General features: G+C 36.5%; 4 protein-coding genes, 1 long non-coding RNA gene and 1 pseudogene across 5 annotated transcripts in view; 2 read left to right on the top strand and 4 right to left on the bottom strand.

Annotated features, from left to right (window-relative positions):
* Position 1: 1 nt before the first annotated feature.
* LOC149733836 (putative methyltransferase DDB_G0268948) lies at positions 2-1,088 on the bottom strand. The gene has a single exon (XM_089881407.1). The coding sequence runs from the start codon at positions 973-975 to the stop codon at positions 100-102; it is 876 nt and encodes a 291-aa protein (XP_089737533.1). The 5' UTR covers positions 976-1,088; the 3' UTR covers positions 2-99.
* A 231-nt stretch (positions 1,089-1,319) lies between these two features.
* LOC149733835 (uncharacterized) lies at positions 1,320-2,093 on the top strand (annotated as a pseudogene).
* A 171-nt stretch (positions 2,094-2,264) lies between these two features.
* Positions 2,265-3,967, top strand: LOC149733834 (uncharacterized). The gene is made up of 5 exons (XR_016385289.1): positions 2,265-2,595; positions 2,687-2,707; positions 3,120-3,146; positions 3,213-3,271; positions 3,400-3,967. It is a non-coding gene; the product is annotated as an uncharacterized LOC149733834 (long non-coding RNA).
* Positions 3,968-3,996: 29 nt separating this feature from the next.
* On the bottom strand, positions 3,997-5,248 carry LOC149733833 (putative methyltransferase DDB_G0268948). The gene has a single exon (XM_089880834.1). It carries the CDS (start codon positions 5,173-5,175, stop codon positions 4,288-4,290), a length of 888 nt encoding a protein of 295 aa, XP_089736960.1. The 5' UTR covers positions 5,176-5,248; the 3' UTR covers positions 3,997-4,287.
* Positions 5,249-5,849: 601 nt separating this feature from the next.
* LOC149733832 (putative methyltransferase DDB_G0268948) lies at positions 5,850-7,386 on the bottom strand. Its single transcript, XM_089880833.1, has one exon. It carries the CDS (start codon positions 7,251-7,253, stop codon positions 6,363-6,365), a length of 891 nt encoding a protein of 296 aa, XP_089736959.1. The 5' UTR covers positions 7,254-7,386; the 3' UTR covers positions 5,850-6,362.
* Positions 7,387-7,842: 456 nt separating this feature from the next.
* The window catches only part of LOC149733827 (putative methyltransferase DDB_G0268948), a 41,524-nt gene continuing 38,936 nt past the window's right edge, over positions 7,843-10,430 (bottom strand). Inside the window, exon 2 of the mRNA XM_089880835.1 lies at positions 7,843-9,035. Within this exon, the coding sequence (XP_089736961.1) occupies positions 8,124-9,008 (885 nt within the window). The 5' untranslated portion in view covers positions 9,009-9,035 and the 3' untranslated portion in view covers positions 7,843-8,123. The remainder of the gene's footprint in view (positions 9,036-10,430) is intronic.

The raw sequence follows: 10,430 nt of genomic DNA, 5'->3' as shown, positions 1-10,430 counted from the left end.
TTATATGCTTAATAATTATAACACAGTCTAAAAAACGGTACACTTCTGCAATAAACAGCACCGTATCAAGTGTAACTGTTAATCGTCAAAGTTTTAAGTTTATTTTTCAGCAATTATGCCGTAGAAGGTAAAGATGGCTTTCATTTTGACATTCGAGTTTTCCATTTCCGTACACCCCCAACTTTCCTTGAGCGATCTCACAAACTGTTCACTGTAATCCAGTTCGAGCAGTCTTGCGTTGCGTTCTTCTTCCGAAAGTCCCATTTGCTCCAATTCTTTGGCGTTTAAGTAATTTTTATACGTTATATAAGCCTGAACATATTCTTTGGCATCATCCAGCGACCAAAAGCATTCGGTTGAAAGATGGTCGAACTGCTGTTTCCTGAGATTCACTATTTCGTCAAAGATGTCAACATATCTTCTTTTACATATCCGATTCATATCTTCCTCAGCGAGATCCCCATTTGCGCCCCTTATTATAGCATCTTCAAAAAGACTAGCCCCACATTTTGCCAACTCATTTATGTCACCAGATACACCAATCGGGATAAGGTTCGGCATCCAGTAGCCAAACATAATCAACCGACCACCCGGTTTCAAAACTCGTTCCACTTCTTTGTAAAATTTCGGTCGATCAAACCAAGGTGAAGACGACGCAGCCACGATGACGTCAACACTGACGTCATCACACGGTAGCTTCTCAGCAAATCCCCGCTTGTAAGTCACGTGAGCAAACTTGTTTTGAGATCTCGCTTCTTTAATTTGATTCCCGCTAGGATCGATGGCTAGCACTTCATGAAAGTAGGGAGCAAATATATTCACTGATTGTCCACCACCGCAACCGACATCAAGTAGAAAATCCAATTTCTTTTCTCTTAAATCACCCAATGTAGTTTTGACAAGTTCTGGTGGGTAATTTGGCTGGTACAACTCATATTTTACCTTGTTTAATGTTGTATCCAAATTTCTTAACATGATGCTGGTTTACCTACTTGTACTAACTGAAGTATATATAACACTATTAACGCTATATTAATACCTAAACCCCCCAATTTAAGTGTCTGTTTACTAGACAATATACGTGTGTGCTGTGTCGTATGCGTCATGTAGGTATACAATACGTACTTCCTTTTATACACGCAATCGCAAAAGAAAACACGTAAGAGAAAGTTAAGTGCACGCGTAGTAGGGTGGGGGAAGATGGAACACCTTTAGCACATAATATCTGATCGAGTATCCTGGTCGTGTTTTAAATAATTAACAACTGTCTATCGGAATTGATACGAGTTATTCTTTGAATGTTCTTCGTTTACTACCAAATGGGTAGAGAAATTATAACGAAAAGTGTCCCATCTTCCCCATCCTACTATATAGCCTGTTATAGTGTAAGTAGGGAAAATCAAGCACCCAGCTCGTGTACATTGCTACGAAGTGACACTTATACTTATTTATATACGGCACTGTTCACGGTATTAACATGTTTGTGGTAGTACAGTAGCATCAGCACATTCGGTTAAGATTGTATAGTAGAACAAACGAGGTCCTCATGTCCACACCATGCGTTTAGCTCTGTATTTACCATGCTGAAATATAACGAATAAAATTTCACTAAAATGTAGGCTACAAGTTTTATCGACAAAATTATCCACCAAAACTTGCGAAGAAAACTGTTGGTGAAAAGAAACTGATTTTTTCTACTTGATGTCGGTTGCGGTGGTGGAAAATCAGTGAATTTATTTGCCTCCTACTTTCATGAAGTGCTAGCCACCGATCCTAGCGAGAATCAAATTAAAGAAGCGAGATCTCAAAACAAGTTTGCTCACGTGACTTACAAAGCAGGGTTTGTTGAGAAGCGGCATGTGATGACGTCAGTGTTGACGTCATCGTAGCTGGTGCTGCATTACACTGGTTCGATCGACCAAAGTTTTACAGAGAATTGGACCGTATATTTTAAAACCGGATGATCGATAGATAGTGGATACTGGATACCAAATCTTTATTTTTTTGCTAATGACGAATTGTTTACGAAGATTAGAAGACAGGTGCTGCACGACGCCTATTTATTTGGTACGAAGGTAAATCCAGGCTTGTAACAAGTTTATACTCTTGTCCAATAACATCGAATTGTTAAGGCATCGGTTACAGTGTGGACTTTTCCTGACCCTTGAATAAATGAATTGTGACCCGTGCTAAATACAGTTGTACATTGTGTATATGGTGGTACAGATTCCAAGCCAAACAATGAAGATATACGAAGCCATTGTTGCAGCTTGGGTATTTGGAAGTTCAATTCTTTAGATGAATTTATTTGAACTTTGGTAGATAACATACGATTGTTGCAGCTGCAGTAACGAATACAAAAGTTTCTATAACAATTGATTTCTAAGCTATAAATACGAGCATCTCGCTTTGAATCTTTACTTGCAAATTCAAAGTAAGTCGACAACATAAGCAAAGTATAAGCTACGATTCAACTTGTTACTTTACAGATGAACAAGTTACTGCTTATCACTATGCTGCTCGGACTTCTCTGTTTGGTTGACGAAGGAGAGTCATATCATTGGCCTCATCATCGCCGTCGCTTCGATGAAAACGGTATATAACTACGCATTTATGACTTTGTTATTTCATATTCGTTTGTGCTCAACATTTGTTTATTGTCTAATTAACTATTATTGTTTTTTAGGTGTTGAGGAGTCAAAGGAAGGTAAGTGCTGACGAATGCATTGATCAAGCATTATGCAGCGAATGAAGTTAAATTGATATAGTAGGTTGGGGAAAGATGGAACATCTTTTCGTTCTATTATCTCGCTGTATTCGGTAGTAAACAAGAAACATTCAAAGATTTACAAAACTATATCCTCACGACTCTTATAGACCATTGTTAATTGTTTAAAACACCATCAAGGCATTTAGATTTTATGTGCTAAAGGTGTCCCATCTTTCCCTACCCTACTGTATATGTTTAACCAAAACACTCGCCAGATAAATAAACAATAGATTCCAATGTATTAAATGAAACCAATCAATGCCTAGCGTACTAACCACTACCTCTGCTTAAGTAATATTTTTCCATATCTTTTACCATTACATATATGTATCGAAATATATTTTTGCAGTTGTGGACGAAGGAAACGAACCCGAAGGTAAGTTTTCGTGAAACAGTTTATTATAAAAACTGTTCCAACTTAACAAATTTATTATATGAATAGTTTTGGAAGAACAAGATTTTGACAACGAGTAAACGAAAATCTGCATGCCACGGAAACAGGTATAAAGGATTACTTTCAATACAAATCATGGTTTTAAAATAACTGAAAACTTAAACAGCATATTTTAATGATTAATTTGTTCATGTTCTGTATAACCTTCTAACCAATGTCAACTCTTTTCGTACAGAAGACGCAACTCACCGAAAACCGTATCTTGAAAAAAAAACTGCTTTAATAAATTCGCAAACATATAATAACTGGGTGATTACTTTAACAAACTTATTAGCGAATATGTTGCAAAGTACTACAAATTTACAGCAGTGAATTCAACCCTTTGATTTTAAGATTAGCAGTTAGTGTCTGTCAGGGTATGTACAGTAGAGTGGGGGAAGATGGGACACCTTTTATTTCTATTTCTCCCATGAAGCGTTGTTAATTGTTTAAAACACTATCAGAATTTTTAAATATTATTGGCTAAATGTGTCCCATCTTCCCCCACAGTACTATACATATGGACTCTGTATCAGAAATGTTTCGGAAGAAAAAGTTTTATTTTGCGGTTAATAAAAAAGCAGACTATCATTGAATAAGTTTTTTTGTATGAACGCAGCTTGTTTTAATGAAATATTAAATTGTAAATCTTGTTTTTATAAAATGTGTGCCGCCATTTTGTTTGAAATCTTCTTGCCTGCGCTTTGTGACGTCATTCAGCAGTCAGTCGCAAACGACATGCCAATAAATGCAACCTCCAAATGCATTAGTTGTTACAATAACGAATACCGAATTTTAACGAATTTGTTGAATTTTTTATTTCGATTGAGTAATCGGAAAACGCTTTTTGAGAATATACGATTTAGAATGTTAAATGCAAAATACGATGTATATTCCAAATTCCAACAAAATGATATTTGCATTAGTACACCATATAAAAGATTATACAAATATATACATAAATAGGTTGTTTGGTGTAACAAGGATACAATATTTAAATATGTTTATACCAATAATATATAAACATGATATTAGGGTGGCCAACAGTTATTTTATTTACAATACAACCAGCTGTTGCTGTTATTTATTGATTTGGTTTATCAGCAACAAGAACGAAAAAGTTGAAGACGACTTGCATTTTGACGTCTGAGTTTTCCATTTCCGTACACCCCCAACTTTCCTTGAGCGATCTCACGAACTGTTCACTGTAATCCAGTTCGAGCAGTCTTGCGTTGCGTTTTTCTTCCGAAAGTTCTTTCAGTTCCAATTCTTTGCTTTTCATGTAAGTTTCATAAGAGTCAACTGATTGAATCATTCCTTTCATGTCAACGAGCGACCAAATGTATTTCATAAACTTGTTGTCGAATCGCCTTTTATTAGGAAAGGGTATTTCACCAAATATTTGATTGTATTTGTCGCGAACATGCGAATGACGCTCGTGGAAAACCGAATTCCACTCAGTGAGATGGTTAAAGGTATTTTTTAAAAGTTGAGTTCCAATTTCCGACAATTTTGTATCATCACCATTCAACAAACACAACGGGACTATTTCTGGAGACCAGTATCCAAATATAATTAACCGACCATTCGGTTTCAAAACTCGAGTGACTTCCTCGTAAAACTTTGGACGATCAAGCCAGTGTATTGCAGTTCCAACCGTAATGACGTCAACACTGACGTCATCACATGGTAGCTTCTCTGCAATTCCTTGTTTGTAAGTCACGTGAGCAAACTTGTTTTGAGATCTCGCTTCTTTAATTTGATTCTCGCTAGGATCGATGGCTAGCACTTCATGAAAGTAGGGAGCAAATATATTCACTGATTGTCCACCACCGCAACCGACATCAAGTAGAAAATCCAATTTCTTTTCCTTGAAGTTTCCCAGCGCATCTTCGGCTAATTGAACTGGGTAGTGTGGCCGATACTTCTGGTATTTTTGCGTAATTGACTTGCTTTCATAATATCTTAACATTTTGTATTACTTCACTCTTGTATCTTAGATCTACTACCAACCACCATGCTTATATATGTTACAACTATACGACGCAGGATGCACGAACAAAGAAAGACAGTTGGATAACTATAGCACCCATAGGGACGTAACAGCGGGACTGCTTTTTTAGGGTCCAGACATTGCACATACGCTCTAAGATTATCAACACACAACTGTTGTTTAAGATAATGCGGTAGAGTGACCTAGAAAAACACGCAGGGAAATATTTGTACATATTGTAGGTATGAACATTCGGGTTACCTTAGCTGATGTTAACTATTGATTCATTTTTTAGCAACTATGACGAAGACGTTAAAGATAGTATTTATTTTGACTTTGGAGTTTTCCATTTCCCTACACTACTTCAGTTTAAACACGGAAACATGGTAAAAGCTTCTTAATAAAGCATTTATATTTGATAGCTGGTTTAAATAATGTGAGTGTGTGAACAATAGGTGTGCGTTACTGAGAAGTAGCATCGATGGAATAAATTAAAACTTGAAAATAAATTAAACCCTTTTCAGACTAAATTAAACCCTTTTCGACGGAAACAAATTAAACCCTTTCAGACTGTGTGCCAAGTTTTGTTCCAGTCTGTGAAATAAAATGCAGCAGTCGAATGATAACATTATATTAATAAACTGGCAACACGTTTTACTGGTGTTATTTATTCCCATATACCAAACAGAGGTAACTAAATGCATAGGATATTTAATTAGAAGTGTCTTTTACAAATTTAACCTAAATTTTGGAAATATAGCTTATAAATATACAACGTAAAAGGTAGATATATTAAAGTATAATATACAATCCAGCGTAAACATATACCAAATACTATATATTAGACCGGGGTATGATGGAACACCAAAGCGCATATTGTCCAATATTTAAAAAATCATTTAAAAAAAAATAAATTATTTTATAGTATACACATAAATACCACCAAACAATATTGCGTGCTATGAAATTTAAGTTTCAACATTATTTGTCTTGCCCCAGCAGTACATTAGTAAAACAGCTGAAAAAACATAACAATTTGTAGTTAATAGTTGCCTTTAAATTTAAAAACATAAGCTAAAAATATATCCCAACTTGCTCCGTGTCCCAACATACCCCACCCTGCTATATAGTGACTCCTGAATACATGTGTATTGAGAACCCAAGGTCTACATTGTAGGTTTATCAGCAACAATGACAAAGAAGTTAAAGATGACTTTCATTTTGACGTCTGAGTTTTCCATTCCCGTACACCCCCAACTTTCCTTGAGCGATCTCACAAACTGTTCACTGTAATCCAGTTCGAGCAGTCTTGCGTTGCGTTTTTCTTCCGAAAGTTTCATCAGCTCCATTTGTATGCTTTTCATGTAAGGCTCATAGGCATCAAGTGAATGAATAAGCCCTTTTACGTCACCAAGCGACCAAACATATTCCGATACTAAATGGTCGAATCTCCGTTTATTTGTAAAGGTGATATCTAGTTCAATAAATATCCTGGCGAATCTTTCAAAACTAACATTGTAAGCTTGTTTTAAGTCATCTTTTCCCATGGTGCCTTTAAAATAAGTGTCTTCTAGTATTTGCGATCCGATGTGAGATAATTTATTAACGTCACCTGTAATACCAACAGGAATAAGTTTTGGAGCCCAGTATCCGAACACTATCAGCCGACCACCCCGTTTCAAAACACGATCCACTTCCTTGTAAAACTTTGGACGATCAAACCAGTGTATTGCAGTTCCAACTGTGATTACGTCAGCACTGACGTCATCACACGGTAGCTTCTCAGCAAATCCCCGCTTGTAAGTCACGTGAGCAAACTTGTTTTGAGATCTCGCTTCTTTAATTTGATTCTCGCTAGGATCGATGGCTAGCACTTCATGAAAGTAGGGAGCAAATATATTCACTGATTGTCCACCACCGCAACCGACATCAAGTAGAAAATCCAACTTCCTTTCCTTGAAGTTTCCCAGCGCATCTTCGGCTAATTGAACTGGGTAGTGTGGTCGATACTTCTGGTATTTTTGCGTAATTGACTTGCTTTCATAATATCTCAACATTTCGAATTACCTTATGTTTATCTTAACCTTATTTTACTTTTATCTGATCCTAACACAGATGTAGGCTCGCCAGGTGTAAGAAAAAGTTATTTTTCGTTGTAACTCAAATGAAAACTAAAGTCTTGTAATAATGGTGTTCATGCAGTTCGTTTTGCACACAAGTTCTTTTCAAGCCATGTCACGCAATTTCCGTAAACAGAGAGGCATTGATTATAATTCAAAACCACGTGGTAGTCTAGTATAGTTCAGTGCGATGTTGGTTCTGTGAAGTAGGCAGAATATACCGTTAACGGATATATTCCTTATTTCCTGGAACAACTTGTAGCCTATTCTTCTCGTTTAATTTTGAATCCAAATTTTAACATGACGCTAGTTTACCCTTGTAGTAAAGAATAAATCTAAACGCTTTACTAAAGCCTAGAACTTATTTTTTTAAATATAAAAGAGCAAAGCTCAAACATATGGTCACGTTCAAATACAAAATGATTGATAAAGAAGATTTGTAAATACGCATCGTGCAAGAACCATGCAAGAACTAAAATTGGTTGGTAAACTAAAACGCTAATTGGCAATACTTTTTATTGGTTCTCTGGTATATATGATTTTAATGGCATGTTAAGTCATAGTATACTGAAGTGATTAAATGCGAAAAAGTGTTACAAATACCGGCAAAATGACAGTCGCAATATTGGATTATATGAATGTATGATTTTAAAAATATATAAAAAATTTATGGAATACTATCGTCATTAGGCGTACTATTTTAACCATGCAAGCTATTTCCGGAAACAGAGGCGTTTATCATAAACCATCACTTAATTCTGGATTTGTTTTCTTTACTTAATTCTGGATATGACAAGCTGGTAGTAATTATAGATTCGGTTTATCAGCAACAATGGTGAAGAAGTTGAAGATGACTTGCATTTTAACATCTGAGTTTTCCATTTTCGTACACCCCCAACTTTCCTTGAGCGATCTCACGAACTGTTCACTGTAATCCAGTTCGAGCAGTCTTGCGTTGCGTTCTTCTTCCGAAAAGTCTTTCAGTTCTATATGTTTGCTTTTCATGTAAGGCTCATACGAATCAATAGATTGAATCAGACCCTTTACGTCAGTAAGCGACCAAGCCTTTCCTTCAGTAAAATGATTTAAACGCAACTTCTTCGCGTACTTTATTTCATTAAAAATTTTGGTATATTTGTTGTATATTAGCAAGTAAACTTCTTTTACGTCTGGGTTCCATTTAGCACCAAACAAGTAAGCATCGTGTATAAGTTGTGAGCCAATTTCAGATAACCTAGTTTCATCACCGGTTAAACCTAATGGGACGAGTTTAGGGGACCAGTACCCAAACATCACCATGCGACCACCCGGCTTTAAAACACGATCTGCTTCTTCGTAAAACTTTTGCCGATCAAACCAGTGTACAGAGGCTCCAGCTATAATGACGTCAACACTGACGTCATCACACGGTAGCTTCTCCGCAAACCCTCGCTTGTAAGTCACGTGAGCAAACTTGTTTTGAGATCTCGCTTCTTTAATTTGATTCTCGCTAGGATCAATGGCTAGCACTTCATGAAAGTAGGGAGCAAATATATTCACTGATTGTCCACCACCGCAACCGACATCAAGTAAAAAATCCAACTTCCTTTCCTTGAAGTTTCCCAGCGCATCTTCGGCTAATTGAACTGGGTAGTGTGGTCGATACTTCTGGTATTTTTCTGTCATTGTTTTGGTTTCGTAGTATCTCAACATTTTGTATTACTTTTATCTTATCTTAACCTATTACAAATATCTGTATTACTTTTATTTCTTTTTCCAATACAGATATATAAGCTTATAGGTGCAAGCGCGGCCCACAAGAGATATCTCTACATTCTGAATGGATATCTTACATTCTGAATTCTTCTTTTCTTATAGTTAGCCGTGGTGTAAGTAAAAATATCGTTGTATTTCAACGGGGAGCTGAAATCTTTTTTTTTCGTTTTGTACCAAAGTTATTTTCACTTCATCAGGCGTAATGTTTCAAACATGGCAGGCAATTTCCGTAACCCGAGATAAATTAATTATAAATAAAGTTCCCGTGGCGGAGTTTTTTTTTAACAATTAACAACGCTCTTACAACGCTCTATTGGTCATACAATTTTGTAAATATTCATTTCGGCCAAATGGGAAAGAAAAAAAGAATGTCCACTCGTACACAAACCATACTATCATTATCTACACTAGCACCCGATACTAGCATAACTAGCGCGACAAAAAGCGTGGTTGGTTGGTATTTATCCCTGCGTGGCTGGACATTAACAAATGGGTGAGAAAAAGAATGTCCAATCGTATACCCACCCACGGCCTATACTAAAAATACGGCCTGATAATTCACATTTTACGTTTGAAATTATCTCTAGTAATCTCTAGTAGACCGTGACCCACCCTATACTACACTGGCACCTAATGTAAGTAGTAAGTTTATTAAAAAATCCAATTTCTTTCTTTTATTGCATATTTCATATAGTGTCTTTTGCACGATAAAATTTGTAAATTTTACACTTTTGATTCGAAATATATTTGAACATGGCGAATATTTATTCCGTTTCTTGGCTATACGTCGATTAAGCTTGTGCTCTTCAACATTTTTTGGGGGTGGTAAACCCCTAAATTTGTTGCGACGAACTTATGCACCTCTGATTGCTTTGACCTAAAACTAATGATGTCATAAAGAAGAAGTGCATACAAGAATAAGTTCCTGTTTGGTCAAAAACACCGTCAATCAAATTGGTTAGGAACAGCTAGGTGGTTTGCAGTTAAAGAGAGGACTAGTTTGGCAATTCCCAGTGATGCAAGATATAGAATTTGTTGCAACTCGACGCTTAAAGTGACGTCACATCACCCAATCACAATACTTCGTTAATCATGTCAACACTGCGGATACGGCTTATCTCACTATTCTCATGAAAACAAACCCCCCGTTGAACGAGGTTAATGATATTCCGTTCAGTGGCTGACAGGCCAAAATCGATTCCATTTTATCGCGGGACGTCACACTGCTGTCACGTGATTCTGTCCGGTATGGAATTTGCCTTTTCCCTAACAAAATAACTAATAACGAAACGAGAATTACCGAACTAACGCCACTATCGGCACTGAGACCTCGAGGTCAGTCTAGGCTCATTCGAGCCC

Source organism: Ciona robusta, chromosome 7 (genome assembly GCF_009617815.1).
Source record: "Ciona robusta chromosome 7, ASM961781v2".
NCBI classification, from domain to species: Eukaryota; Metazoa; Chordata; class Ascidiacea; order Phlebobranchia; family Cionidae; genus Ciona; species Ciona robusta.
The sequence above is the reverse complement of the archived record's forward strand: the minus strand, read 5'-3'. Positions and strand labels throughout refer to the sequence as shown.

Coding starts and splice junctions, on each gene's coding strand:
- LOC149733832 (XM_089880833.1), bottom strand. CDS start 7,253: ATGTTGAGATATTATGAAAGCAAGTCAATTACGCAAAAATACCAGAAG.
- LOC149733836 (XM_089881407.1), bottom strand. CDS start 975: ATGTTAAGAAATTTGGATACAACATTAAACAAGGTAAAATATGAGTTG.
- LOC149733833 (XM_089880834.1), bottom strand. CDS start 5,175: ATGTTAAGATATTATGAAAGCAAGTCAATTACGCAAAAATACCAGAAG.